The sequence below is a fragment of the Fusarium venenatum genome (assembly GCF_020744135.1).
Source record: "Fusarium venenatum strain MPI-CAGE-CH-0201 chromosome Unknown EDB82scaffold_1, whole genome shotgun sequence".
NCBI classification, from domain to species: domain Eukaryota; kingdom Fungi; phylum Ascomycota; class Sordariomycetes; order Hypocreales; family Nectriaceae; genus Fusarium; species Fusarium venenatum.
In genome coordinates, this window is record NW_027072129.1 from 2,119,796 (window position 1) to 2,147,259 (window position 27,464).

At 48.5% G+C, this 27,464-nt stretch overlaps 9 protein-coding genes across 9 annotated transcripts; 4 read left to right on the plus strand and 5 right to left on the minus strand.

Annotated features, from left to right (window-relative positions):
• The first annotated feature begins 1,062 nt into the window (after positions 1 to 1,062).
• EDB82DRAFT_17676 (uncharacterized protein) lies at positions 1,063 to 3,383 on the plus strand. The gene is made up of 2 exons (XM_065607130.1): positions 1,063 to 2,997; positions 3,049 to 3,383. Exons 1-2 carry the CDS (start codon positions 1,284 to 1,286, stop codon positions 3,309 to 3,311), a joined length of 1,977 nt encoding a protein of 658 aa, XP_065465367.1. The 5' UTR covers positions 1,063 to 1,283; the 3' UTR covers positions 3,312 to 3,383.
• On the minus strand, positions 3,383 to 4,909 carry EDB82DRAFT_549901 (Asparaginase/glutaminase; the record flags this gene model as incomplete). The annotated part of the gene is made up of 6 exons (XM_025731734.2): positions 3,383 to 3,630; positions 3,684 to 3,833; positions 3,886 to 3,934; positions 3,986 to 4,361; positions 4,416 to 4,725; positions 4,776 to 4,909. 6 exons carry the CDS (start codon positions 4,907 to 4,909, stop codon positions 3,468 to 3,470), a joined length of 1,182 nt encoding a protein of 393 aa, XP_025590729.2. The 3' UTR covers positions 3,383 to 3,467.
• Positions 4,910 to 6,201: 1,292 nt separating this feature from the next.
• EDB82DRAFT_519508 (uncharacterized protein) lies at positions 6,202 to 7,467 on the plus strand (the record flags this gene model as incomplete). Its single annotated transcript, XM_025731733.1, has 2 exons — positions 6,202 to 6,370; positions 6,428 to 7,467. 2 exons carry the CDS (start codon positions 6,202 to 6,204, stop codon positions 7,465 to 7,467), a joined length of 1,209 nt encoding a protein of 402 aa, XP_025590728.1.
• A 154-nt stretch (positions 7,468 to 7,621) lies between these two features.
• On the minus strand, positions 7,622 to 8,847 carry EDB82DRAFT_17713 (cell division protein Cdc14). Its single transcript, XM_025731731.2, has 2 exons — positions 8,314 to 8,847; positions 7,622 to 8,241 (listed from the first exon to the last, which is right to left on the minus strand). Exons 1-2 carry the CDS (start codon positions 8,758 to 8,760, stop codon positions 7,777 to 7,779), a joined length of 912 nt encoding a protein of 303 aa, XP_025590727.1. The 5' UTR covers positions 8,761 to 8,847; the 3' UTR covers positions 7,622 to 7,776.
• A 984-nt stretch (positions 8,848 to 9,831) lies between these two features.
• EDB82DRAFT_483767 (HAD-like domain-containing protein) lies at positions 9,832 to 10,792 on the minus strand. Its single transcript, XM_065608218.1, has 2 exons — positions 10,562 to 10,792; positions 9,832 to 10,512 (listed from the first exon to the last, which is right to left on the minus strand). The coding sequence occupies exons 1-2, from the start codon at positions 10,722 to 10,724 to the stop codon at positions 9,941 to 9,943; spliced, it is 735 nt and encodes a 244-aa protein (XP_065465368.1). The 5' UTR covers positions 10,725 to 10,792; the 3' UTR covers positions 9,832 to 9,940.
• Positions 10,793 to 10,917: 125 nt separating this feature from the next.
• On the minus strand, positions 10,918 to 12,666 carry EDB82DRAFT_422073 (major facilitator superfamily domain-containing protein; the record flags this gene model as incomplete). The annotated part of the gene is made up of 3 exons (XM_025731730.2): positions 10,918 to 11,362; positions 11,448 to 11,616; positions 11,670 to 12,666. 3 exons carry the CDS (start codon positions 12,664 to 12,666, stop codon positions 10,918 to 10,920), a joined length of 1,611 nt encoding a protein of 536 aa, XP_025590726.2.
• Positions 12,667 to 14,889: 2,223 nt separating this feature from the next.
• Positions 14,890 to 16,140, plus strand: EDB82DRAFT_542933 (geranylgeranyl pyrophosphate synthetase; the record flags this gene model as incomplete). The annotated part of the gene is made up of 1 exon (XM_025731729.1): positions 14,890 to 16,140. The coding sequence occupies one exon, from the start codon at positions 14,890 to 14,892 to the stop codon at positions 16,138 to 16,140; it is 1,251 nt and encodes a 416-aa protein (XP_025590725.1).
• A 262-nt stretch (positions 16,141 to 16,402) lies between these two features.
• Positions 16,403 to 18,425, minus strand: EDB82DRAFT_483777 (integral peroxisomal membrane peroxin-domain-containing protein). The gene is made up of 2 exons (XM_025731728.2): positions 17,876 to 18,425; positions 16,403 to 17,820 (listed from the first exon to the last, which is right to left on the minus strand). Exons 1-2 carry the CDS (start codon positions 18,112 to 18,114, stop codon positions 16,554 to 16,556), a joined length of 1,506 nt encoding a protein of 501 aa, XP_025590724.2. The 5' UTR covers positions 18,115 to 18,425; the 3' UTR covers positions 16,403 to 16,553.
• A 2,456-nt stretch (positions 18,426 to 20,881) lies between these two features.
• EDB82DRAFT_470270 (uncharacterized protein) lies at positions 20,882 to 25,274 on the plus strand (the record flags this gene model as incomplete). Its single annotated transcript, XM_025731726.1, has 3 exons — positions 20,882 to 20,943; positions 21,085 to 24,139; positions 24,192 to 25,274. The coding sequence occupies 3 exons, from the start codon at positions 20,882 to 20,884 to the stop codon at positions 25,272 to 25,274; spliced, it is 4,200 nt and encodes a 1,399-aa protein (XP_025590722.1).
• Between the last annotated feature and the right edge of the window lie 2,190 nt (positions 25,275 to 27,464).

Here is a 27,464-nt window from a genome sequence, read left to right on the forward strand (position 1 = left end):
CCAAAAAGCAATGCCTCGAATGAATTCTATCCATTGTTATTCCACTCCTCCCAGCCGAGTGAGCGATTCAGCCAGCAAAAGCCTTTTCAATTCAAGCTCCCACGGGCCCTCGATCACCCTTCAGCCCCCGAAATGTCCCTACGATGTATCTTTCATGATGCAAGCACAGTTTAACCCCTCAAAAAGTACATTTTACAATGCCCGACACTTCAAACAGTCATTTAGATACAAAATATATACAATTCTATTTTCAGCTTCATTTCGTGATGCTTCAAAATGGCCACCATGACACGCATGAAAATTATCACACATAACAAACCTACGCAACAAAGAAAAATCAAATCGAGACAAAGAAACAAACATAATTATCTCCCTTTTGTCTACCTCATTCCGTTACCTTGTTCTCATTTTTAGCTCTCTCTCCCCTCCCTTAGTCAAGCTGACGATGACGGGGTAAAAACAGCAAGATGGGGGCACTCAATGTCACTCAGCGAGCCAAGCCACTACAATAATCAGGGTGGCGGAACTCTACAGTTCAAGACAATCCACTGCCCGCAGAATAACTTGGCGTTAATTCAGAACTCTCAAGCCTAGCATCACAGCTCTTGGCAGAGGTTATCTATGGGTTGAGTGCAAATAACTCATCAACCATCATGATACAAACCCAATACCAAAGCTTTCATTCTAACAAAATACATAGAAAAACGAACAATGTCCTTGCCAAACAACCACCAAGGACCATCTCATTCATCAAGCGGATCTTAACTTTCGTCATGGCTCCGCCAAATCTTAGGTGATGTTGTCCAACACGGTGACTACCGGGTCTTAATACCGTCATCATTGTACGCCATTCGACAGCTGGGCATTCTATTTCAACCCCGAGAAAAGATCAGTATGACGAATGAGCTGCCCAAGGCAACCACGTCGGAATACCAGCTTAGGCATATCACCATGCCGCAAAACCATTTATCTGAGTCATAAAGGGTCCTGACAGGAAAACTCGAGTGAGTCTTCCCTCATTCTTCATTCAGCAGAAGGAATGAAGAACGCGTCCTTTGTCCGACGTGAAACAACGAGTGTTGGTCAATTCATTGTATGCCCGCCCGAGACTGAGACATCGTGATATGAATGTTGCCATCACAATAGTTGGAATGCGTTGCTCCTCTGCAACCCGAAGTCCATGGCAAAGGTATATCATGGCAACCCATCGAGCCTCATTCAGAATTAGAACACACACACATTACATTGTTTACTCAACTTTTTAACAAATCCAAGTCGACAAAATGATACGCTTATACATACTTCTTTGCCTCTTACCATGCCTCCTCCTAACCGCTCCGTTTGCTCATGCTGCCCTCTTGCCCCGCCTCAAAACTTCATTCAAGCTACCAGGTGCCATCTTTACTGAGCCTGAAACCAGATCTCTCAAAGTAGTCCCGTTCAAAGAGCTTCCTGGGAAATCTCATCATGGCCATCGACTTCATCATACTCTCAGTCTGGTGAAGCGACTGGTCGAAGACCAGGGCGATATGGTTGAAGTTACTGAGGAAGCTCTGGAGGAGCTGCTGGAACAGATCAACAGGCTTCATGACCAAGTCAACGGCATGATGCCTTCAGGTGCGCCGGATAGCCAGTCTTCTCGTGAAACAGGTGCCTCATCAAACGGTCAGCCGGGCCAGTTACCTGCGGGTTCTTCTGATGGATCTTCCAGTGATGGTCAGCCCGAACAGCTACCTGAGCAGTCACCTAAAGCTGAAGTTCCTGACGCCGCGGATGTTCCTGGTCCGTCTGAAGTTCCTGTAGTCTCTGAGCCCTCTCTGCGACCGGAGTTGCCTGAACCAACAGATGAAGGTGGTACTGTTCGCGAGCCACCTCCAGGTGCACCGGATCAACCAAGCGTACCTGGCCAGTCACAGACAAAGGGGCTTGATAGACAGGCTGGCTCGGCACTGGCCCCAACAGCTGTAAATCCTACTCAGGCAGCGAACGACAAACTTACCAATCCCCCTAGCGAGGCCGAACCCGAAGAGTCGCCTGGTGACGGTGAAGCTGTGGCTTTGACAGAGTCTGTAGATGCCTCTGGAAACGGGGGTACTCTTCAGTCTGACAACCTGCCCAACAATGCTGTAGCCCAACCCACAGGCAATGCTCAGAATCCGACTGGGATACAAACCAACACGGCACAAGACGTCAGACCTACCGAAGAGCCCCAAGATGAAGACTCCAGTTCTGATTCTAGCGACGCCGATACAGAAGAGCCCAGTGCTTTGCCCGGAGGCGCATTCGTTGAGAGTCCTGATGGTATACTTCAGACACTTTCCAGCGATGTTGCATCTGCGGAACAGACTGGTGATCTAGCATATGAGGAAAACCAGGAATCGTCGCCGCCAGATGACGAGTGTGTTGAAGATGAAGAAGTAAGTGGTCTCCCCGGCACAATTAGAAACCCTAACTGCACACCAGGTAATAGGCCATCCGCGAACGACCCTACGCAAGACGCTTCAGCAAACCCGACTCTAGTCGCTACCGCAGAGACAAGCCTGGCTCAGGTAGCTGTTGCAGCCTCTGAACTTGCGACTCTAGAACCGACAAAAGGAGACTCCCCCGTGGCTACCAAAGCCAAAGGGCCAGCCCCGGCACTGGAAACGGAAGCCACATCGACGCCAACTATCAATGCTGTAGACTTGGAACAACTTGCTGCACCTACCTTGATAGCTAGCCCCCCTACCGCTTCCAACCCTGAGCCGTCGACCGCGGCGCAGCTTTCAGTAGAGCAGACATCTCCGAGCCTGAGAACTTTGGTGTTTACTTCCGTGATTACAAGATCCTCAACTATCAAAATAACTACCACTCGCACGGAGTTCGTCGACGCAAACGAGCCCACTCGGTCTTTCAAGGCCCCTGGCCATGTTTTCAAGGAGGACGAAGATGCAGGTGCAGCTTTCAACAAAGATGGAAAGCTTGCTGCGGAGGACAGTGACGACGAAGATACGCCAGGTATTAACACAATAGATAGTACAAGAAGAACGAATGCTGATCATTTTGCAGAAGCACCCCTTCAAGGAACTTCCCTCAATACCGAAATCGCGCCAGAGATCACATCCCTCAGTACCACGACAATGGCTATGACAACGACAATTAGTTTGAGTTATCGAAGCACCATGCCGACTCCAGAGGCCACTCAGAACCTTATGCCTGCTTTGGTACCATCCGCTATCATACGTGGTAATGGGACATACGATACGACACCTACCAGCGGGTTCAAGACCATCAGGTCGACAGCCAGTATGGCAGAGAGGGCACTGATTTAGACGCACATGACTTATTTTTTGGGATTTATGATTCGATGGTGTTTGGATATGGGATGTTTAGTATGACTAATGAATTTTTTTGGATGGTTGCAACAACTTGTCATGTGGTGATACTCGTAGAGCGTACACGATATCAATATGCTTTATTTAACTTGTTCACAAAATTGTGCCATTGAAGAAAGCAGTGGCATCATTGTACACGGCATTTCTAACTTCGCCCTCAAAAAGTTTCTGGATGCCCTCGAAGTCGTAACCTGCACCGAGAGCAAGCTGAAGTTGAATGCGAGCATTCTCTCCGCGTAGAACTCCAGAGCTGATACTGCTAGCATGTTAATTTGCAGCCTTAGTCTAGAGAATCAAAGTTCAGCTTACATCTTTTCCGTCTCAGGGCTGGGAACTGAGAGTCCAAAATAAGGACGGAATGAAGCCACAGTGATAACACCTTGACTGTAGAGGTCCTCGGCTGCAAGTGAAGCAGCAGTACTGAGGGCACCAGGGCCAACACCCATAATTACAATACCCCTTGAATATGTTAATCAGGCGGAAGAGAACCGAACCATAATAGTGCACTCACTTGGCGCCGTTTTTGGCCGCGGAATAGAGAAGATCAGCGTCGAAGCCCTCTGTGACGATATTAGTCCAATTACCATTATCAAGGGCGTATCATCACTGACGATGACCATAAAGAACATCAACCTTTGGTAAAGGTGAGCTCAGCTCAAATGGATTAAAATAGTTCCTGGCCTTGGGTAAAGATGGAGAGTAGAAGAAGTACGGCTGTCCAGACATGAACTGTGCGATGTACCCCTGATCAGGTGCCAAGAGAGTTGATACAGTGTTACCATTGGTCTTTGTAGCATAAAACGCCGAGACAAGATGATCGTTCATTGCAATGAGTGCTCCACGATCTCGAGTCTCAGGGTGTATGGCAGTTCGAACAGCGTCGTAAAAGTTGGACGGTCCATCAGCTGAGAGCGCAGAGTTGGGGCGCATCGATCCTGTGGCGACGAAAGGTTTGGAGCAGTTGAGAGTAAGGTCAACGCCAAAGACCTAGCAAATTATAAGTGATTTCTTCCCAGAAGCACTTCCGGCTATGCATCTTACTGTGTCAGCCAAGGTATTGGTGCCATGGATCATGACAGCTCCAACAATGTCCGAATCGGGACTACAAAGACGCTTGTGAGCGTCTATGGAGATATTCAAGAAGCGATCTGAATCAGCATTCGCACTTCCTGCGCCATTTCTTCCCCCCGTAAAGTTGACGACAGCGATCTGAGCGATATCTAGAACTTCGCCGACGGTCTCGATAAGTGTCTCGGGAGTTAGACGGCCGATGGGACCACCGTAGTTGTTGGTGTCCAGTCTACCGTTGGTTGAACCAGAGAGGATTGTTCCATCACCAGTATTATAAAGCCTACCCATAAGTCAGTAACCAGGTAATGGAATCAGTGGAGGGAATGTGACATGATCTTGGGTAGACCAGAATCTTTGGAGATCCAGGTCAAGCCTGTGTTGTGGTCATCGCGTTTATGGATCCTCGTTGGCGAAGCTATCGAGGCAGAAACTAAAAGAGACAATGCCGTAAGGGATTGAAGCATATTTTCAAGTATCAAAAAAGGTACAGAGGGCGAGAAATAATATTGATGTTCACCATGAGAGAGAGACCTTTTGCTATATACTCGTGTTGAAACCTACCTAGCTATAAGCTCTACTGCATAGTAGCTTGTTGAGACTACATCAGGATGAAAACTCTCAAGATACTAAAACATATCTCGACGATCTCTAGAACATGATAACAAGATAAGTTGGTATAAAAGATTCTCATTACGTACAAACCCAAGCGTTAAAGGCAATCCGCCGTACGAACATGAGATCCAGTGGTTGAAGGATCAGAGATCGGTCTGGTTTGCCCATTACGGTTGATAAAGCCAAGGCGGCCAGGATGAATTCTCCTAACGATCATCACCTAACAGGCTATAAACAACTTAAACAGGAGCTTGGGCTGGTAGGTTCTTATCATAAAGACAGGATCCAATCAAGAAGGACAGAAATCCAAGGATTTCATGCAGGTCATTGAAATTCTGGAGATAATGTTATCTGTGGGGAAGCCAGATTGAGTGAAAATAACCTTGGGTTAAATCGATCTGTAGATGTTGATATCGGAGAATTAACCGAGTTGTGCATAAGAATTGTTATATGATAGGAAGAGGTCATATTGGGTATTGTAGCCAATTGTTACAGTCTGAGATATCTTGTCTTTTTGACTGGCATTTTCCACTATAAATGCAGGTCAATCTTATTCTTCCACCCTGACTCAGAGTAGGCTACAAGTGATTCTTGTTAACCAACAGCCACATTGGATATAGGCTATCATATTTTGTACATGTCCGTGATCAACGCTGGCTACTAATTTTGCGGGCTTTATACCGAGTTAGGTGGTGACATGTAAGCACTTGTTGTTGCATCCTCAAAAGGCCCCATCAAAATGGAACCATCGTTCTCTCTGCCACGTTGTTCGACCACTTTAAGCAAACATTGAATGAGAAATTGATCCCTAAATGATGGGAAATAAATGCTGACATTCATTTACTAGCCAATAGCATCTGTCCAAAATGATGGACAATGCACCTGACAATGGATTGCAGGCGCAGGGTCTTGCGCCTCGGCTGCGTTGGTTCTCAGTCTTACCTGCATAGACCTCTCTCGAGTCTTGGCTCGTCATCTCATCTCATTCTGTTTTTTTTTTTCTTTGTTCGATTTTGCGCTCCTTCAACACGTTCGGTCAATCATTTTTTAAATCGTGAGAGGGGATATCGAAAAATAAACGACGAGATGCTAAGATGAGCCCTGGAAGACTCAATTAATAACTCCCTCTCTCATGCCACACACCATGAGGTTCTTCACCATATATATCGCCTTTGTGCCCCTCACCATCGCTCACACGCGACGCTATGAAGCACTCCAGGCTGCACCAGGCGATCTTATGCCACGGTTCTTTATCGATCGATCTTTTCCTCTAGCCAAGCGTGCTGGAGACTGTGGTTCAGACAAACACAACTGTAAGTCTTGCATCCCTCAAACTCTATCATCTCTCAACTCAAACTTATTTGTTATAGGCCTCGAAATCGGCTTCCCTGATGACTGTTGCGACAATGACTCTTATTGCTACGTCAACCGACAAGGTGATCCGAAATGTTGTCCTATAGGCTCAAACTGCTCGTCCGACTCGCCGTGCAACTCAACTGCTTACTACTGCACCCGCACCGCTATTATCAGCGGGACTACCACTGAGCAACGGGGTTGCTGTGATCGCAAATGTCCTACGACGAGTCTTTATCTCTGTCCCAGCAGTCTCGGCGGGAACTGCTGCGGTTACAACTCTGAATGCCGTGTTGGTGGTGCTTGTGCCTCGACGAGACCTGCTTCAAGAACAGGTCTACTTTCACCTATACCTTCAGGCTGTACGACATCCCAACATAGTTGCACCATCGGAGAAGGATGTTGCGACAACGACCAAGTGTGCACTCAAGTCAGTGGTGAGGGATACTGTGCCCAGGCTGTACCTACAGAAAGCGACGCCACAGTCGTTGACGACGATGATAGCGATAGCAAATTGTCGGATGGCGCAAAGGCGGGCATAGGCGTTGGTGTTGTTGTAGGAGGGAGCCTCATCATCGGCGGCCTTACTTGGATGTGTCTGCGGAAACGAAGACGCCAGCGAAGTGCGTCAGGGCCATCTGCACCCGGGCACGTCAACGACCCTGCTCGTGACGGCATGACAGATATATCAGGGAGTCATGTCCGGTCAGGTCCGACCCAAGATTACTTTGGACCAGATCCTGCAGCTGGTCCATACACAGAGCCGGCCAGCTCACGAGTTACTTCACCTGGCAGAGACGCTGCAGTACCCATGCATGCACAAAGTCCTGGTGATATTGCGGCGCCAGTCGAGATCGATTCAACGAGAAGAGAAGGCAGTGATCTATTATCGCCCATGTCCAGTCCGAGTCTGTACCAGACACCTCTTTCCGAAACAATAGACGGTCGATTCGAGTTATACGGTAACGATTCATCGATAGCCCCTGACCGTCCGCTGTCCATCGTTCCAACACCACCACAGAGTATAATGGGGGACAAACGCCCAAGGCAGGATTAATAGTGTAAGGAGAGAGATTCATTTCGGTCTATTCATTTATTTATTTTTGGTTACTTAGAAACGCCCAACCAGTTCGTAAATACGAAGAGAGCCATCCAATTCTTGAGTGCATTGCATATCCGAATGGAGAGAAAAGAAATAAACAATTATGTGTATCGAAGTTGATGCTCAGAACTCCATGCCAATAAGGGGGGACGTCAAGGGCGCCGCCTATGAGTCCCATCAACGCCACTGTTGAATGAAGTGTAAATAAAAGAAAACACAAAAGGCAATCATTGTCCGTAACAATTTTTCTCATTCCGTCTGTATTCAACAGACAACGCCACCAAATGGTGCGCAGGTTCGTAGGTCCTTGACAAGTTCCTCTACACTGCTCAGGTGTTGGCTGAGCAGCTCTTGCTTCTCCTCTGTGGTAAGGTAGATGTCCCCTTCAGGATCCGACCCAGAGCGCTTGCGTCGGGAATCGGCATTAAAGGCGCCGGCGAGCTTGCTGGGGCTACGCTGGAACATGACGGGGACGCTATCGCGCTGGTCTGCTCGGGGAATAGATGGTATCTCGGGCATGAGATAGAAGTAAAGGAACTCGACAAGCTTGAGCTTGACCTCACGAGCTGTGGATCGAGACTTGAAGAGTGACGTGACTGTAAGAAGGCCATCAAGGCTTTCAAAAGTGCGTGTGTTGATGGGAGTGTCAATAAGAGCGGTTACCAGGGTGAGTAGAGTTGCGGATTGGATGGCGGGGCAGTTGTAAGGCTCAAGAAGGTCGAGAAGAAGCTATGTCTTTTTGTTAGTCTGTGCTTTTTTAAAGAAAAAGGCGGTGGCGGAGCAGGCCAATGCGCTACATACGTTCATGTTTTGTTCTCGAGCGAATAGAGATTTGCTGGGAGGATGAAGCAGCAAAAGTCCCTGGATGAGATCGAGGGAGCTCAAGATCAATAAGTCGTTTCCACCATCACCGCCCTTGGCCATAAGCCTATCGAGGGTGCTGATCAGGCGCATAGCAACGTTCCATTCGAAACCCTCCTGCAACTTGAAGAATTCTCTGAAAGCCGGGTCTCGGGATAGCTGAGAGAGTTCCTTCTGAGGTGGTGTTGACGAGGTGTCGCTTCCATCGTTGTCTGAATCACCTCTTCGATGGGAGCGGTCGTTTCGAGAGGTTGCATTTGCTTTTGCTTTTGCGTTTGAGAGGCAGATTTGAGCGAGAAGACCTTCGACCTGGCGAAGGCCTTTTCGTACTTTGGGTCCGTCGTAGGACGAGAGGTTGTCGAAGGCGAGGGATAATAGTGACTCCATTACGATGTTGTTTTGTTGACAGCTGTCTAAGTGGGAAAGACAAAAGTGGCGGGCAGCTATTAGGTCTGCCAAGAAGATAAGGTTGAATTGATAAAGAAAAATAGAAACACAGAACCGAAGCTCTGAGCTCGTTCGTTATTTGTGTTTCTAGAATAAAAGAAGAGAAAGAATGTGTTCAACGTACGATCCGGACCGGACGACGAGCACAAGAATGGAAAAAGTGACTGACGATTGAAAAATGACGGTGACGAGGGACCGAGCTCAAGCTTAGGATCGACCGTTGAAGGTGGACTAAAACCAAACAATTGAGGTTGGGTGGAGCATCGGCACGGCAACGGGCGACCGAAATTCCAAGGTTAAGAGTGTCACGTTCCGGGGTTACAGGGGCCATGCGGCGCCTAGAACTGCCAGAGCGCTAAGAGAACTACCTGTCACCCTGTCATCCAGACTGTTGGGAGAAAGGAATGTCCTGGTAGATAAGACGTTGATAGTTGGATTTAAAGAAGATGAGGTATGGAATAGGTAGACTAGTTACTAAAAGCAAAGACTCGGCTTAAATGAGAGTTTGACGTTTGGTCCAACGGAGACTGCTGGTTTACTTGGCGAGCTGCCCAGCACCGTAAGTATGTTTATTTACATCCGCAGTGTACTACCTAGCAACTGATGGTCTCGGCAAAGATACAAACAATACGACACAAATACAATTACTTGCCTGGGCTTCTTTCACTGTTCTCCCAATGCAGACTCAATCACCAATACAATCCTATCTTCATCTTCATTCTTCTTCAATTACCTTCATCTTTTCGGCCGAAGGTGGGTACTCGGCCGATACTCATTAAACTGCATAATCTCATCGTCGATGGAGAACCGATTGGCGAAAGAATGTAATGAACATCAAGGATGGCAGCTGTTATTTTTAGTGTCGGCTCAACTCTTGGCTTGTCTAATTCTGCCTGACCTGTCTTTCCGTGTTGCCCGTTATGATATTTGGGCTGATATCAAATGTCAGGCTCAGACACAACTTCAAGGCCCCTTGTCAGGTTCGTGCTTCAACACCAACGCATAGGCAGATTAATATTTTGAAACATGGGTATTTTGATGATGGATCTCATATATGACGTATTATGGAGCCCCCTAGACATATAACTTGGCATTCTAATTACTCATTACATCATCCGCTCTACTCGCCACTCTCAGACTGCCACAAAATCGTCTGCACGGCTTCATCCACAGTAGCGGCGATGACTGTAGGCTTAATATCCAAAGAACCAGCAAGACCATCACTCCACCCCATTCCATTACGATCAATCCACACACTCTTGAGTCCAACCGCCGTCGCACCCGTCACATCAAACGGATTCGAACTCACGAGCCAAACCTTTTCAAGCTGCGATTCCAGCCCTGCTGTCTTGGCCATGAACTTGTACGTACGAGGATCCGGCTTGAACACTTGAATTGAGTCGATGCTCACAAGCTTCTCCTGAGGAAATACGTTGCTAGCCTGTGATAGGGAAGGTGACGTCTTGATTGATGAGGCGAGCATGTCTACGGTGCCGTTAGAGAAGATGTAAGGGTCAATAGATGGACTCTCTGCCAGCCTCTTAAGCGCATCGTCAACATCCGGAAAGGTATCAAGACCATTGTACGCATCCATCACGCGTTCTTCCTGCTCGGAAGTGAGCTCGACGCCAATTTCCTTTGTAGCCTGTCGAAATGACCATCTTGTAAAATCGCTAAACGAGCGATAAGTGCCTTTGAATGTTATCAGCTACAGTCATGTCTTGAATCATGTTTAACTTACCCATGCTATTGGCACGCCATGTATACTCGAGCTGGTACCGCCTAGCGAGCGATGCGATAGATTGAGCTTTATCTTGCCCGTATAGTTTTGCCAACTCTCCTGCTATTGACTCAGTGGAGAGGATGGTACCGTAAAGGTCAAATGCAATGACTGTTCGTCCCATTTTGCTGTTCGTGTGATATTTGAGTGTATCAAAGAACGATGAGGGGTGAGTTGTTTGGACAAGTGATGAATGAATGATGCATAAGCTGAGTCATATTTTGATTGGATACCCAACTTCGACATCTGCTCAATGACGATCTTGTATAATATATCTTCGACTACAGCAAAACACAGTTCTAGCGATCATATCTATCCTATCTCGCTGCCACGGTCGAATCTGAGCCATCCGTTCCATCGTTTGACAGGACACTGTTCTGTCTATTACCGTTACCGTTACCAACACCCCGTTCCTCGTCCTTCTCTTTGGCTTCCTCCTTGTCCCTTGTAGGGGCAAACTTACTTTTGATACGAATTTGTTTTCCGTATTTATAAAACCAAAACGGTATAATAGCCAGAACAGTAGCAACGCCGCCAATAAGACTGCCGCCACCGCCTATGCCAAGAGCGCTGAACATTTGGTTTGTAAAGAGAGGTGCTGCGGCGCCACATGCTGATCGCGCGATGGTGTTTGCTGCAATAGCTGATGCGGCGTACATGAGGTACACATCAACAAGATATGTCAAGTAGGCAACAAAGATGAGCATCAGGGACGTAGCAAGCAATGTGCCTGCCATTGTCGGTACAATCCAATGGATAGAACTGGTAAACATGTTAGTGTATGCCCTGACCCAGTCCACAAGAGACATGGACTGCTGAACTCATTAACACGAGGTGGGTTACTCACGTATATTCAGCCGTCCATGCAAACCAGAACATTGTCACAGCAAAACCAACACCACCAATCATGGCTAATGGCAATCTGTCTTCTGGTTCTATCTTCTTCCCGCCCTTTTCGATCTTCTTCTTTCGAATGTGTGAATCGATCAACACGATAAACCCTCCAATGCATGCACCTATCGTCATATTAAAACCTGCATAGAAGTCAAGGCCCCCGGAAAAGACCTACCAATCACGGTTCCAATCAGAGGTAGCTCTCCTACACCACTGTTCCAACCTCGTCGTTGCTGAAAGACGATAGGATAAATGCTGAAAAGCATATACAACAAAGTGTAAACAACGGACATGTAGATGGCACACAGGAAGGAGATGGTATCGAAGAGTATGATGAATGGTCGAGTCAGTGCAACCTTGTACACCGCTTTCAATGACCGATCAGTGTCTTCAGACTGGGCCTTGACATTCTCATAGCCAGGGATCTTGGCTTTGCGAATTCTTCGCGCCTTTTTGAGAAGAAGCGTCGGAGCATGCGTCTCGGGGATGGTTAGCATGACGATAGCTGTCGCACCACCAAGCCAGAGCAAGACATAGAAACTCCAGCGCCAATCTTTCTTGAGCTCGAGAAAGCCTGCAATGACGGGGCCCAGAGCCGGACCAACCCATACCATAGCAGCGAATCCAGCCATGGCATTGCCGCGCTCGATAGGAGACCAAAGATCAGCAAGGACGCCTGGTGAGTTGCTAAGGGGTGCAGAGACAAAAGTTCCTGTGAGGAAACGACCAACAAGAAGTGCGCCGAAGTTGGGTGCCCAAGCACATAGGAAGTTGAAAATGAGGTATAACGAGAAGGTGATGTAAAAGATCCATCTTCGTCCGTACACTTCACTCAGAGGCGCAAAGATGAGTGGTCCGGCGCAATATCCCAAAAGGAATAGGGTAATGGTTAGACCTGCGACCAGCTCAGACACATGAAAATGCTTTGCCAGGGATGGAAAGCAACCACTCGGCGAACTCGAGGCAAAAGTGGCATTAAGGACGAGCAACACGGCAGACAATGTGACGGCCCATCTTCGAGGCGTAGACCAATTTTGGGGATTTCTTATATCGTCAGGCGCAAAGTCAACGTAACCATTCTCATTCAAGTATGGAGGGTTTTCATCCTGGAGTTTTGTAGTTCGGTAGGGCTTACTGGTGGCCGATGAGAAGATTCGATGTATGGGCGCCATTGCTGCGCTTTAGAATGCTATTGGCTTGGATTCAATTGCATAGCCAAGAAAGATATGAGAGAGAGCCAAGACTCAACTTATATCTCCCTTCGGAATTAAGGGTCCAACGATTTACATACAACACTACGTAGAAGATACATCTCGGTAAATCGATGACACTCTTCCTCTCTCCTAACAGCCCGATACTCGCGGGCTCAAAAAAATAGGTTATTAATCAGATCCAGGGTCGTTTCCATGATCATTGTCTGGCATCATTACTTCCGCTCCACTGTTGTCGTCATATCTTGGGCGTTCTTATTACACTATAGGCTGGAATCCCAAAGACGGCTCTTGACTAGCGACTCGGTTTAAGAGCTAAAGGGGAGTTCGCCCTTCGCGGTTCGGATCTCGTTGCCGTGTTGTAAATGTTTATTAGGTCGGCAGTTAAAAGCAACATGAACAAGAGACTGTTAACGTTGGCTATGGTAAGTTTGATGCAACCTGGTAGGGAAGTGATCAGTTGGTGTTGGTGTGAAGGCATAGAAATAGTGTTAACATTATCGCTCTTTACTTCTAAATGTGTATCTTAACTCCGTGGACAAGTTGCAGTCCGCGGCCAGATGATGACAGAGGTTTGATTGCGGTACATGATTTGCAGGAATAATTTACATTGAAGCCGAACACTCCGGAGTTTTTGATATATCGCAACGAATAACCTCCGACTTTCCGGCTGGTAATCACAAGCCAAACCTTAGACCAAGATGAAATAAAACATGGTGGAAATGAGAATAGAAATTTTGAAGGGAGAACACTTGACTTTACAGATTCCCACCAGATGGAATGATGACGGTACAGGGTAGACATATGTCCACCGATAACCAAATTCGGACTACAGGGTCCAACGTGAGATGGCCCCATTGATCAGCTTTTGCCTTGACTGACTTTAGATTTGCATGTGAAATCTAAAGTTAAGTCTGATATCTGGGCCCGTAAATGGCGACATCTCACTAGCAAATATGGTGGAAACGTGGCCCATGACAACTTGACAACCAGGGATATCAACTCAACGACTTATAATAGGCAGACAATTGTCGCAAGCTCTGACCTTATCATGGGCCGAGATGTGGTATGTTTTGTCCCAACAGATTGAGTGAGTAGTTCGTTAACTTGAGATATGAGTGTTGATGTAGTAAAGAATACTATTGTCTTTGCTCTTCTCCTGTTTACTTAGATACGTACTGGTTGAATTGTCAGACAACCAACTACTAAACTCAGATCATCACGAGCTTCAGTCAATGCATACGAATCAACGAACACACGTATATATGTACGAAGTAATGTAACATCACGTCAACGTGCTTCTCACCTGCAGTCAATTGATGGAATGATCGGATTGTCTGCTCTGCTTTTGGTTGCCAACTGGACGCTTCCCCACAATCCTACATCGATCTAGGCTTCTTCACCCCTGACAGTCTCCGCTAGAGCTACAATAACCCCTCCATCCATTCGTTCCCCTCTCGACAACAAAGGGAACAGAACAAACTGACCCAACGGACACGAAGCAATAGAAGCTTCAGCTCTAGGTAGCCAAGCTCCAGGTCCTAAGCTCCCTTCACTTCTGCATTAGCCTGTGGAAGTAAGTGTCCGTGGAAAAGCTTGTGAAAGGTACCTAGGTACCTACACAGATATGCATTTTCTAGCTGCACCCATGTGTCTTGCGTAGGACGGACACGTACCTCTTACCTCTCAAGGTACAGGACATACAATCTTCAAGGACTCTTTTTCTTCCAGTTTTTAAAGTAAAGGAGCTGCAGGACTTTTCGACCCCTGTTCTTCAGCGCATGCGCATTGGGCGCGTGCGCGGTATACTCGTAGCTTTTATCCACATTACAACCGCAGGGCTCAACTCTATGATCCCTCCATCGTCTCATTCGGCAGGCTTAGACACTATCATTTGGAAACTCAATGACGTCGACCACTTTATACATTCACCCGAACTACCCGACAGATACCATTCGCTATTGTTGCGCCAAGACGAGACAGGACGAGACACGGCGTCGCGCGCACAACGGAAAGCATTTGTTTATTATTACGTGGCTGTCCTCATTCTTAATGTCAAACATTTCTTCAATTCTTCCTCTACTCTACTCTAACTCTACTACAACTCTAATCTAAATATCTTCACTCTCCGACACACGGACAGACCCCTCCTCCGACTCCGACTACCCCAAAAAAATAACACATATGATCCCCACGGCCGACCCCATCCTCTCTCTCAACCCTGAGACCTTGCCCCCGTCGGCTTTGCACATGCTATCGCTGTCGCCCAAGGCAATGCATAAGATGTCCGCCATCTCCAACCCACTTGTCTCTCCAAACGCCATCCCCCCTCGCACCTCGAGCAACGGCGTCCCAACCCCTCTCAGCCCGACTCCTACAAAATCCGTTCTGCGCCCCGTCCCAGAAGGCGACTGGTTGAGCCAGAAGCAGGCTTCTGCAAGGACACAGCCCTCAAACCCTGGCTACGGTGTCATGGCAGCTCCCAACCCACCTCCCGACCCCGAGCGCTACGCTCACGAGGATCTCGAGTTCACGGCCAAGCGCTCCTGGAACGGCGACAAGGAAAGCGTTGTCCGTGGTCCTTACGACTATGTCATTAGCCATCCTGGTAAAGACTTTCGCGCCCAGTTGATCGCCGCCTTCAATGCATGGCTCGACGTGCCCGCCCCGAGTCTCGAAGTCATTACCCGTGTTGTCGGTATGCTACACGAGTCTTCGCTTCTCATTGACGATGTACAAGATTCGTCCGAGCTGCGCCGTGGTTTTCCCGTCGCACACAACATCTTTGGTGTCGCCCAGACTATCAACTCGGCCAACTACATCTACTTTGTTGCTTTGCAAGAGCTTCACAAGCTCAACAACCCAGAGCTGATTACCATATTTTCCGATGAGCTCGTCAACCTTCACCGGGGTCAAGGAATGGACCTATTCTGGCGAGACACCTTGACCTGTCCTACTGAGGAGGACTACCTCGAAATGGTCGGTAACAAGACGGGCGGTCTTTTCCGTCTTGGTATCAAGCTCATGGCAGCAGAGGCCAACGGTCCTACCGACTGTGTGCCTCTGGTCAACTTAATTGGCCTCATCTTCCAAATTCGCGACGACTACATGAACCTGTCATCCAAAGAGTACAGCCATAATAAGGGAATGTGCGAAGATCTGACTGAGGGCAAGTTCTCGTTCCCTGTTATCCACAGCATCCGCTCCAACCCCACAAATCTCCAACTCATCAATATTCTCAAACAAAAGACCTCCGACATTCAGGTTAAGCGATATGCCGTTTCCTACATGGAGTCCACCGGCAGTTTCGAGTACACTCGAAAAGTCGTCAACGTTCTCATTGAGCGAGCTCGCAAGATGGCCGAGGAGCTTGATGAGGGCCGCGGCAGCACAAAAGGCATCCAAAAGATCCTCGACAAGATGGCCGTCATGTAAACCTATGCGATTTTGCCTACTCTTTTCTCTTTTTTTCCTTTGTCACATTATGGATACCGGTTTGATGTATTATGAGCGGAGTGCACATAGAATGATCTGGCAGGAGCCAGCAATATCTGACGATCCCCGATTTTGCCATTACAGCAGAGGTCTGTTGAGCATGATACCACTTGGGTTCTGGAGAGATGATCTTGCAATCAGCTTTGGATTTGGTATATAGTCTTTGACCCAGCCAATTGAAAGAGCATCCATTAATTAATACTTAAAACTCGTGCTTTGGTTTTGAAACGTGTGAAATCATGATATTCGTCCTCAGCCTCAGTCATACAGCCTATCTCATTACAAACCAATCACCGACGCCTTATACGAATAACCAAACGCTATAGTCTTTTATTACAAAAGATAACAGGAAATCAATTCGGCTGCACCGGAATTGCTTTACGCTTCACCAGCCTGACCCATCGTCGCCGTCTCCAGTTTCCTCTCCTGCCACTCCCATCTTCATTCTCTTCCCAGCTTGGCATAGGTGTCGCTTTCTGCTTTCCCTTGTCGTTGACAGGAAGGTCTACGACGCCAGTGCGCTCATCTCGTTCGTCCCAGATATCATACACCCAACGCTCACCTTCTGTTTCAACTTCGACACCTGTGATGATGCGCTCTTCAACCCACTCGCGACTCCAGAGATCCAGAGCCCATTTCTTCTCACTCCACTCCCATGCCTCGGGAGGCATGACGTCCTCAAAAAAGCGGGAACCTCGAGGTCGTTCACCAGCGATGCGAGGTTGCGAGAGGGGATCGTAGGGAGAAGGGCAGAACAACCAGGGCTCCCACTCGCCACCGCCAGAGGTTTTACGCTGCAGTTCGAAGATTTCGACTTCGCGTGTTTCAGGACTCGTATCGAGTATGATATCCGAGTTGGTCCAGTTTTCCAGCCAATATTGTGCTTTTGCCCCTTGCGGTTGTAGGTGCTCGCGATGAGCAGCTGCAAGGAGGCGGGCAACATAAGGATGACCCATACCAACGATGGCCCAACCGCCCACAAGAAAGATGATCCGCCAAGGCAGAAGGTGAGCTGAAACAGTCATGGCTATGCCGCTCACTGTGAGAAATAAAAAAAGCGTAGAACTCAGTGCTTCATTACTGAAATTTGTTACTGGTACCAGTAGAGAGACGACTTGATCATGCCCGCGACTGAAGTCATCCATGCAATTCTGTAGATCACGCATGTTTCTGAAGAAATCCTTACTGAGCTCCTTGACCGGCTTTACCGTTGCCGCAGGCGCCAGAGGCGGCCCTTGGGGTGAATATCCAACATTTTGCTCACTTGACAGCGTACCTTTCGGCGGCGCAGGGTGTCTTGCCATGAAGGAGGGGATGAACACCCCTAGTAGAAGTATGGCGATAGGTAACACGAAGATGAGATACGGATCTAAACAGACAAAGCTGTAGACGGCGAGGAGGGAGATGGTATGTGACGCCTGTTTCCAGGACAGGATGCGCTCGACGCGCGCCTGAAACTTGAAGACCACGCCTATTCGGGCATTGAAACGGCGAAAGTTGAAGGACATAGTGGTGATATTGAAGTTTGGTCTTTCGGTTTGAGTGGGTGTTTGCTCGTCACCCACAAATTGGACGTCATTCTGGTCATCATCATCGGTAGGTATAACTTGCTGTAAAAGTCTATTGTGCCGTTAGTCGGAGATTCTGGCATTTTAGTAACTCAGGATGCCAATACTTCTCTACCAATCGATCCTGTATGTTGGCTTTTTGACGAATAGCCGCAAAGCCTCCACGTAGGCCTGTTTTCTGAGACGGCGTCTCTGACCCTGAAGGTGTATTCGAAGGAGAGTTCGAGTCGGCACCAGCAGCAGGTGTCTTGTCATCATCATCACCATGGCCGCGACGCCGACGAGAGTCCTCGGTAGAGTCAAGGCCCCGCCCTGCGGCGAGTATCTCTGCGGTGAAGTCGTCCATGAGGATGTTTCAAACCATAATTCGAACCTACAACATCGGTTTGTGGAGGTTTCAGAGGGTTGGTTGGTTAGTAACAGGTACCTAGGAAGTGATGCCCGTCCCGCGTGGAGGTGTCACGGCATGATCGCGGGCATGTGACACTAAGTGACATCACCTTAAGCCAAACAGCTGGAACACACCAAACTTTAGTCATGTGCTGACATTTGAGAGAGAGGGAAAGGTACACAGAAACTAGTCCAAGTAGAGAACGGCACGTTAGATTTACAGGAAATCCCTATTTTACTAAGTTAGTGACCCTCCATGTTCATGACAGTATTCAATGTGGTAAAGCGTTGAGCGGCCCGTGACGCTTTGAAGTCGCCTGTGAAAGAACACGCACAAAGTACTAATCGTCTCCTTTTATTAGCACCTGGCGATGGTCATTTGGTCTGACTGGGTTAAGGAGATTGTACCACAACCCAAGACGGGAAATATAAACAACAATGGTATTTTATGATAGTGATATTTCCGATTCAAATTACTATGCGACAGTTTTTCATCGTTTCTGTGCCCATGTTTATTTACCCCACACCAACCCGGTAGACAGAACCCTCGTTATTTCAGATTCATGCTTATTAGCGTGTTCAGGCATTGTGACAGATTTGAAGATCAAGGGTGCAGTATAGTGTAGGTTAATTAATTCCCTAACTTATGTGAAACCCAATTTAAGTGCCCTGTTCATATGTCTAACAATACTAAGCAATCACCCGATTGATGTGCGCAATTCATCTCGTAAAGCACCTTGCATGCTCAATTATTAACTGTATCCTGTGACGAGAGTCACTTACTCACATATCATTTCCTACATACCCAGACAGTCTAGACTATCCTTTCTTCTGCATCAATCAGCCGCGCTCGGCTGCGGGGCGGTCAGGGTCTGCAGACAACAAGAAAACAACAAAACGCGACTTGAGATGCACGATCAGATCCTTGGTGTTTGGCAGGACAACAATGCATAAGGTAAGGTACCAATAGCGGTCTCGATAGGATAGACCAGGTTCATCAGACTAGAAACAATGCGCTGTTCGAAATAGTTACAGCTTTGTGTGCTGTCCAAGAACGATGCATCCGTATGGGCTATGGCCCTATCGGCTGGGGATGCCCGAGAAAGGGTTATGGATCCCTCTAGGTCCTCCAAATCCAAGACACGACTCAATCCTTGTATTCACTTGGAAGAGGCTGGTCTGAGCGGGAGGCTTGATGAAGATGACATCGGTCAATTTATCAAAGGGGAGTCTTAAAACTTGGCAGCCTGGTTGCGAAACAGCGTTACATTGGTAGAACTGTCGTTTCGAGACACCCAGTTACCCGACCTTATCTCAAGTTGGATATCTCCCATGTCAACAATATCCAAATACAGCCTATATAACCAAACTCAAATTGACAGCCAGCGGCAGTAAACAGTTTCTGTCCGTACCCGTTGATGCGTCAACCGGTTCACGCGTATACACCATTCGGCACCATGTGCTATGGTTAGTAGCATCACGATGCCACTGTCGTATCCACCGTTCTGTGCAAATCTTCCACCTAGAATCACCGACGGCGCCACTCGCTATCGGCTAGACGTGCTTGGGAGACAGGGTAGCTGTGAACCGAGCGAAATGTGATGACGATGAACCACGACACTGACGGGCAGAGTGTAGCCCAATCTAGGAGTATAATTGCGGCCTTATTAATGCGGAATCGGGCTGACATTCCACAACATCCGAGTGGAAGAATGCCTCATCTCTCTAAATGGAAAAATGGTCATGATTGACGTTCCTTAATATCTGCATCGCGGATTCGAGGGAGGCTAATAAGGCAAGGGGAATGAATTGCTGTTAAGGTAGGTACCGTGTGTTAGTTTGTGGATACCTGTTGATGCCCGCAGAAAAAGTCCGTGTAGATATGTACCTCGCAGCAGCTAAAATGGCGGTAAAAGACATCAAACCGTCTCTACAGGTATGGAACACCCACTCTATTCGTACCAGTAACTAATTCAGGGACCAATCTCCCAGCTCTAACATCCAATCATGCCATCTTTTTCCCGTGTCAAGGTCCACAGCTTAACTGTCTACTGCTAACCTACTAAAGTACCTTCTTCATAAGATCCTGTTCGCCAATATCAGCCTCTCAGGCGTCTTGATTCTCACACTAAATTGAAAGATGCCCGCCAAGGTGGCTCTTAAAGGACACTGACCAAGGGCACCCTAGCTTTAGCATTCATAGAAGTCTTCTATCCCCCATGCTTGCTGCCCCCTTCCGGAAACTGCCTGTGACCACCCTCTGACAACGAGTGAGGAAAGACCATCCTCGCCATCTTTCCATCTTGTCTTGCAAAGACCTAGGCTAGGGTAAAAAAAAAAAGACGACCAACAACCTTGCCTTACCTAACCTGCCTCCACTATTGGAACCTGTCTTAACGACTCCATCTTTTTTATCCATCTCCATCTCGCATCTTACTGTACCATCCCTTTCTTGGGGCGCGCCCACCGCAATCAATCAATCAATCAATCACTCTGGGTTCAATCCTGTCGACTGCATTTTGTTTCTCCAGTTTGTCACCGACCGCTCTCACTCACTCACTGCACTGTTTGCTCTCCTGCATCTCAACAATCTTGTCCGTTCCGGAATGAGGTAGCCGTTCGAATGCGCTCAGCTCCCTGACCGGACTGAGTCTGTGCTAGCGACCGACCCCGTGAAATCCACCTCCGTCGTCGCATTGCCAGCCACCCCTCGACCGGACCCTATGAGCCGCGAGCACAAGGCACCTGCTGGGCCTCGACCAGCCAACTTTTCTCCAACGCGACTGTGAGCATTTTCATCTTTCTTGTTTGTGTTTCTACATTTGACTTGATGGTCCATGCTTGTTATGGTCTATCATCATCCAAATCTTTGTCGCCTTGCATTTCCTTGCACATGGCCAAGCTGACCTTGATCCCTTTGTGACAGGGGCAAAACCACAAACGCTCAGCCTCGACCACCTCTACCCTCGACGAATCCCGGCTTCGCCTCTGACGATCCAATGCTCAGCGCAACTCCTTCCAGCAACCATTCTCTTTTTTCTTCTTTCAGTAGGGATGGGGAACAAAATCAATTAAACGATTCGACTGCTTCTTTCGACTTTTTGCCGTCGGTCAGTTTTGACGATCTGCAGAGCAGTATCGAGACCGCTTCAACAGACTTCAAGCTCACCCAATTCCCGTCCTCCACCGGTGAAGGAGACAGTCTCGATGCCCACGGAGCAGATGACAGCAGCAGCATGTCTTCCCGTTCCCAAATAGCTCCGCCTTCGAACGGTGCCGCAACTCGCCCTGTCGCCCAATCCACCACTCGACCCGCCCGATCAAGTTCGATCCTGCGCCGACCCAGTAACTCTATCAGACAGCCTACCAACACCACCGGCGGGTTTGTTCAAACTGAAGTTGCAACCGGTCCAGGCACTGCACGCTCTCGTCGGCAGAGCCAATACCCTCCCGTGTCTGGCACTACCGCGGCCAAGCCTCCTCGAAAATCAATCGGCCCTGGAATCATTGGCGATGCAGACTATGGATCTCGTCCTGCCCAAAAGAGGCGACCCAGTCTGTATTCTGAAGGAGCACCTAGCTCGGCCAGGGCTTCGATGGATGCTAACACGACATGGCTGGAAAACACTACAAGAAACTTTTCCACTTCGAGGGCCACCAAGGCTAAATCAGTACAGCCGCCACCGCGTTCGAATCAAGCAAACTTGGGTTTCGGTAATACTCTTACCCCGGAGCAAAACAGACACTCAACCCTTGCCCCGCGATCGCCTCGTGTAGGAGGTCGACTGAGTACACCGTCGTCCACCAACAAAAGAGTCTCCATGATGCCTGGTGCCCACCACTCGTCGCACGCGACAGGCCTCGGGGCAAGGACAATTAGTCCCACTGATACAAGACGAATGAAGCGTATGTCCACGATGCCACAATCCGTGAGCCTTAGTCAGGTGTCAACTCCTCCTCCGCCACCACCAGTGTCGATGAACAACCAGGTTGAGAGGGCCGAATCAAAATCACCTTCGATGATACCGAGGAGGACTTCTGGCACCCCGTCATCCTCACGAACTACCCCGGATATGCATCGCAAATCATACAACTCTGTCTTGTCAGCCACTTCTTGCTTGAGCATAAATTCTGCAAGGACGTCAACTGGCTCCTTGAATCGTATATCTACCTCGTCATCTACTTCACGCCTGCCTGCACCGAAACACACTACAGTACACAACCCTATACCAACCGATGACGATGAATATGTGCCCCCTGTCCCCGCTATACCAAAGGCATACGAGTCCCCGAAAGACTCGCCTGCGGATACCTACTTTGTGGAAAAGAAGAAGACTGCACTCAGTAACATGGATGCCATGGGTGCGAATTCGAACCCAACTGGCGTTATATCGATGCCTGTCTTTCCTGAGCCTACAAAGTTGCGTAGAAAGCCAAGTGGTCAACGGAGCTATGTACCAATGGTGGCCGCCGAACCAGACAACAAGGCCACTCCACCTAATAAGCGACACCTTCAACCATTACGACTGCCTCCAATGAATCTGGGACCCTTGAGCACGCCAACAACTAACAAAATCGCAGCCTTGCAGGATCACAATAGTGTGGACAGACATGAAACTCCTCCACCGCCTCGACACTTACCAAAGACACCAACTACCCCAATGACAGCTTCCAAGAGCTCCTTCTTTGCCAAGACTCGTCGTGGGGATACTCCCGAGCTCCCATCTCTGAGGAGCAGCAGCTCTGTCCATCATGCTCACTTTACTCCTACGCCTCCCGATGTTAGTTCGACCGACTCCTCGTTGGCTTTCAAGGAGCTTGACCACAAGCAAAGCATGTCGCCTTTCTTATCATCCTCTCTGCCCAAGGGGGGTGCAGACCACAGTTTCCTGAAGCGATCAAAAACGGGTGCTGATTTTACGACATCGGACGCGAACATCTTCCAAGATCAAGCTCACCATAAGCCAGCAGGCCCTCGGGCACCGAAAGACGCCGAATCCACCAGCTCCAAATCCCCTCCCCCCGAGCCTACACCAGAAGAACCACAAACTCCATCCTCTATGAGCTCTATTCGACGAAAGCTCAGCCTCTCCTGGAAGCGTGGGAATTCCAAGAGTAACGTTACCGCCCCTGGAGATGTTCCTGATAAGGCACATGCAAAACAGCATGAGGAACCTATGCCGCCTCCTAGGATCCCGATTTCAGCTACTCTCAACAACCTATCCAACGTCAAACAGGCCAGTCCGTCACCGAATCTGAAGCAAGGCCCTGCCGGTTATCTGGATACAAGGAGACGTAAGAGTTCAGGTGGTAGTCTCAATGGACTCATTACGCATGACAAGAACAAGAGTGATTCCTGGACTGCGAAGAAGCCTGCTCCTGATCCTTCGACAATGCCTGTTGGCCGAAACACCTCTGTCATGCAAAAGATTCTTCGCCCCAGGAATTCTTCCGGTCTGGCGAAAGGTCCCGACTCATATTCTGCTGATCTTGACAAGGATGATCAAGCAGCCGAAGATGAAATGGCCAAGCTGGGTTCTCGACGAAAGGAAACAGAAGTTGCTGCTAGAACGTTGGATGCTCTCAAAAAGCGAGCGACACCAAAGGAACGAGTCGGTGCTCACGAAGCCATCCGTATCGCCATGCTCAACATTTATGAGCGAGGCGAGATTGTTGATTACACCGACGTCTTCTTCTGTGGAACACAGAATGCACACAAAGTGATTGGTGATCTTCAATCCGACGCGCCCAATTTTGGCTACGATGATGAGCGTGGAGATTATACCATTGTGCCCGGAGATCACCTTGCATATCGATATGAGATCATTGATGTTCTCGGAAAAGGTAGTTTTGGACAAGTCGTCCGTTGTATTGATCACAAGACGGGCGGACTGGTCGCTATCAAGATCATCAGAAATAAGAAGAGATTTCACCAGCAAGCTCTTGTCGAGGTCAACATCTTGCAGAAGCTTCGCGAATGGGTAGGCAAGCTCCTTTACTGATCCTGTGATATATCGTATTAACTCGTACTAGGACCCAAAGAACAAGCATAGCATGGTCAACTTCACGCAGAGTTTCTATTTTCGCGGCCATCTCTGTATATCTACCGAGCTGTTGGACATGAACCTCTACGAACTTATCAAGGCACACGCGTTCAGAGGTTTCTCTATCAAGATCATTCGGCGTTTTACCAAGCAGATCCTCAGCTCACTCAATCTTCTCAAGCAACATAAAGTCATCCATTGCGATCTCAAGCCCGAAAATATCCTCCTGCGACATCCTCTTCATGCAGAGATCAAGGTCATCGACTTTGGTTCCAGCTGTTTTGAAAATGAGAAGGTGTATACATATATTCAGTCTCGATTCTATCGATCCCCCGAGGTCATTCTCGGCATGACGTATGGCATGCCCATTGATATGTGGAGTGTTGGCTGCATTTTGGCAGAGCTATACACTGGGGTTCCTATCTTTCCCGGAGAAAATGAGCAAGAACAGCTTGCATGCATCATGGAGGTATTTGGACCTCCTGAGAAGCACCTGATCGAGAAGAGCACCCGAAAGAAGCTTTTCTTTGATTCAATGGGTAAACCTCGCCTCACGGTATCTTCCAAGGGTCGCAGACGTCGTCCTTCTTCTAAGACTTTGTCACAAGTACTCAAGTGCGACGATGAGGTTTTCTTGGACTTTTTGCAACGCTGTTTACGCTGGGATCCAGAACGACGACTCAAACCCGAGGACGCGATTCGGCACGAGTTTATTACTGGGCGTAAGATGCCTCTTCCTCGTATGCCGCCAACCCGTGAATCTTCACCTATGAAGCGACACAACACTATCTCTACTCCACGACCTCTCCCCGACCCCCCAGGTAGTGCTGCCAAGCCTCTCGGATCCTTGCGATCTGGAGCTAGCCCCCACAAACCTGTTTCTGGCCCTGTTCGCAAAGCCTCAGGACAAATGGGGCCCGTCAGTTCCATGCCATCTAAACGAACCAGCGCCGGTACGACTGGGCTTGCGCAAGGGGCGAGCAGCTTACCTCGAGCTGCTGGCAGGAGCGTGAGCGGAAAGCAAGATCTAGCCGCTGCTGGTGCAACGGCTGCTATGAGTCGACGATCATAGTTTCTATTTCAGAGAATGCCTTTTCATGACGATTGGAGTTCAGGTTGTGTCGAGCATTTCTTTTTTCCGTTTTCAAACTTGTGTGCCATTGGGTAAACCATACACTGCGCTGCGGCGCTACCTGTGACGACAAAAACTTTTCCTTCAACAACATGATTGCATCACTACAACTACGGTTATGGAAGGGGCGCAGAAGGAGAAAGACTCATTTGTGGCATGGTGATTCATCTCATTTATTTATTTCGAAACTCGTGATCAAACACGCGCAGTGACTGGTGACATTCACTTTGTGGTTATCTTGCGATGGGGTTACATGGGGGATAAGTCGTGTCACAGAAGACAACAGCAAGCAAGCCAAGATAGCTTGGAATTGGGGATGTGACCTAGTGAAGCGTGTATATCACGAGATTTGACGATTGTTTCAACTCAACTCGATAGATGTCGTTGTCCGTATTGAATCGGAGGGTTATAGAAGTATAGGGGCTGACAAGAACGAGCGGTCATTGCAAGTACGACTCTGCACCAGCGAGCCGTTTAGGCATCCAAACAGCTTTACATACACATAATGGAACATTCGAGATTAGACTCGCCATCCGCTCTTGATTCTTGGCCGAGGCCTCCCCTATGACGACGAGAACTAGAAGCCGCGAACTTGAACGACGTCAGATGCTTATACGATCTTCATAGAGCTGAAGTCCAGATGCTCGAAGGATGGTGCAATTTCGAGAAACATCGCCGTGAATATGGATCAGCCTTACGCCCCATGATGTCGGGTAGATCATGGACCGCGTCGAGGCTCATGGCAGCACCAAGAGTCAGACTGAGAGACATGAAACTCGGCGGTAATGCTGTGGTAGGGAGTTTCTGTAACGGTTGATCCTATACTAACTGTAAGTGGTAACATCTTTCTTTAGACGGTGACAGAGGCAGTGGGGAGAGGTTGTGACCGCATCGATAGACAGCCGCGGCGTCAAACAATTCAGATGATGGTGCAGGGAACTAGGTTTCTCGACCCGGGGCTCTGAGTCCCGGAAAGTGGGAAATATGACAGTCAGAAAGAGCGGGAGGCATCATGATTGGTAAATGTGACGTGTAGGAGCCTGCTAATGACAAGATTAGCAACGGGATCTGTCCGAATATGGGACCTTACATCCGTGTGTAATACGTCCAGACGACTGCATGTGTACCTGGCATGGTTTGGTCTATTGATCCAAGGCAGACTGATGCCCAGGACGAGTGTCCAGAATAAGAATAGGAAGAGAAGCACGAAGGTGGAGCATCTGGACGCCTTGCATCCGCCTGCAACAAGTACAGGATGAAATTATTTGGGTGTAGGATAACTTCTGCAATAGCACAGATGAGGATTAGAAGTTGTCATGATATGGCCGGAAAAGCATCATGTAAGTCAAGTTTGTCCGCCGGCGACTCCGGGGTGCAAGCCACGGCGGGAGGCGCAGCCAGTGGGGCATGCAGTGGCTCCTCTCTCCGGGCTCCGATTATTGGGCGCCGCCGCCGGATGAGCAGGGGCACTGACCCGTTCCCCGTAGACGACAGGGTTGTTCAATAGGTTCTGCGCAAGGCTGAAGGGTCATTATCATTGTGCAACAGATATGTGAGGTCATTGAACCCTCCATCATGGCAGTAGTAAGTTGTCGGGGCTATTATGAGCAATTGTAATGTAATTTGGTAAAGGTGGGCGAGGAAGTACGATGTGACGACAATAGTGTAGTAACACTTGATCACCAGACGAGACGGAAAGCTTTCCAATAAGTTGATGGCCTATACAGCAATGTCATTCTTTAGGCAGAAAAGGCACAAATGACTATTGCTGTGAACTAATGGGGGTATCCAACGTTCGTTTGTGCTCTCGCGTGATTTCTCCGAGCCTTCGGTATCGACGTTTACTGGACCTTGGCCAACCAGTCACTAACTTTCCCTACCTGCATACTGACTTCAACAGGGGGTTTCTTGATGCCTGTTCAGATATGACTCTTTGTTTCAATCTCATAAAAACTTCTTACTGTTGCGTGCATTAGCTCATAACGACTTAGCTGATGAATGACATTGCTATTTTTGCTACTTTACCGAACCATCGGCCCATGATACTAACAACAGACAAGGGACACCAGATAGACGACAAGCAGGATCGAAACGTACCTGAGACATGATTCCCAATCAGGGGCAATTGGC